The following is a 2,076-nucleotide window of genomic DNA, read 5'->3' on the forward strand; positions in this document are numbered from 1 at the left end:
CAAAGGGGAAAATATTTTTTAGAAAAGTAGGCTGCCTTTGAACCAAGGCATGGCTCCTTTTTGGCCATCTGACTGAGGGTCAACGATTCAACTTCCCTAAGGCTTGGCCTCCTCATTTGGAGATGACAAGGTTAACAGTGCTCACCTCAGGGAGCTGGTGTGCAGATTACATGAGGCCATGTGTGGGAAACAGTCAGGTGGAAAGTTATTTTCCCTCCTGTCCTTTCTCAGGGGCGTGGCCTCAGGGCCCGAGCTGCAGTGCAGACGTCTGGGCTTTATGGCCCGTGATTTCCCTGAGTAACCAGACAGGGGAGTTTGAAAAGAACAAAATGAACCAACTACAATCAGAGTAAATGCAAATTTAAAAGAGAAAAACCACCTTTCCAGGGTAAAGCAAGGACAAACTTTTTCTTTTTCTTCTTCTTCTTCTTCTTTTTTTTTTTTTTTTTTTTTTTTTCNTAATCTGCTCAGGCTTTACATATGTCATTATAGACGGCTAAGAAACAACCCACTTCTTAAACCTTTGTGTTCTGTTGGTATGGTCCGGCCTTCCCCAGAACAGACGGTATCTTCTGGAATGGGGCGCATCAATGGAGGGCAGAGAGAAGAATGCATGCTTGCTAGTCATGACTGCTGTGATTGCCTAGAGGGAGCCAGCCAAGGGCCTGGTCCTGCTTCTCTGAAATCTACGAACCTGGCCATCTGGGGGCCTCATGTTCCCAGTGGCTCTTTTACTTGCATAGTTCTGTATTAAAATGCACATAGATGAGAAAACTAGGGCATTTAATTAAACTTGACTAAGAAAAGGAATCGCAAACGCAAGGAAATTGTGTGTGTGCGCGCGCTCACATGCACGCACACGCATGCGTGCATTTCTGTGTGTGTACATAGCCATTTGGAGATTTTAAAGGCATACTGGAGGGCTGAGATGTCTGGGCCCTCCACATCCTCCAATTGGATGAATACCGCTGGTGATTCCCCCTGCCCCCGGCCAAATGGTCTAGCATTTGGGGAGATGTTTATGCCTCCTTTGTAGGTTTTAAATCCACGCTCGACTGAAATGCCTCTGCTCCCATTGGATGCACCTACGATTAGGAAATGTGAGGCAGAGGCATGTGGGATGGGCTTGCATAGCAAAACTCAAAGGGTGCTGTGAGTAATCCCAAGAGGATATATTCCTTTTATAGTTTCTGTATCACTGATCTCAAAGATCAAGGGCCCAATGCATAAGGAAACAACTCAAAGCCTTCATGGTAATTAGGTTATTGACTAAAAACAATTTCACATCTGCCCCCCCAAAAGGGAGAAGTACCTTTCTAAGCCCTACTGACATTGGACCATAAGACTTACTTTGACCAATGGGACATTACAGGACATGACACAGAGTATTGAAATCTACTCAGGAGTGCACACTTCTACATTTCTGCCATTGCAACTACCCGCTTCTGCTAATCCACTGATCTGGGGAGGATGAGAGACACGTAGGGCAGACCCATACTCAACCGACGGCTGGAACCTGGATCCTGACTCCCAGCTGACCCACAGCAACATGAGTGAGAATAGGTTACTGATGTCTGAAGCCACTGAAATTTAGTCTGGTTTGTTACATGGCATTATCACAGCAGCAGCTAACTGCTACAGTCCTATTTCAGTCTAAGTGTGACACAATCCATTGGATGGGCACAGGATCTTTATGCAAAACCTCACGTCCTTTTGGCCAGTCAGTGGTCCCATGTCAACATTCCATGGCCGCCCTTCTCTTCTTCGCCAACATCCTCTGAACTAAGATGCCCAATGATCCCCAGTCTTGCGGTGATGCTGTAGTTGAACCAAGCACACCATTGCAAAGGCTGCTTTTATTTTTTCATCCCAGTCTGTTCTTTCTGAGGAATCTTAATTGAGGATTAAGGGCATTCACTCAGTCAAAATTACACCCCCCCTAACTCTCTCCAGAATGGAATCGCAAGCAACAACAAAATGGCCGCCCTGGCAATATTCCACAAATGTCACGATCTGTCTCCAGAATCAATTTTGGCCAACCTAGATTTCAGGAAAGCAATACATTTCTCCCACATG

General features: G+C 45.8%; 1 protein-coding gene across 1 annotated transcript in view; it reads right to left on the reverse strand.

The window, feature by feature from the left end:
• The window catches only part of VEGFD (vascular endothelial growth factor D), a 25,029-nt gene that overhangs the window by 22,081 nt on the left and 872 nt on the right, over window positions 1-2,076 (reverse strand). The window contains 1 exon segment of the mRNA XM_077769647.1: window positions 146-293. Within this exon segment, the coding sequence (XP_077625773.1) occupies window positions 146-293 (148 nt within the window).

This window comes from Crocuta crocuta, unplaced genomic scaffold (assembly GCF_008692635.1).
Source record: "Crocuta crocuta isolate KB4526 unplaced genomic scaffold, BGI_CrCroc_1.0 scaffold1171, whole genome shotgun sequence".
NCBI lineage: Eukaryota > Metazoa > Chordata > Mammalia > Carnivora > Hyaenidae > Crocuta > Crocuta crocuta.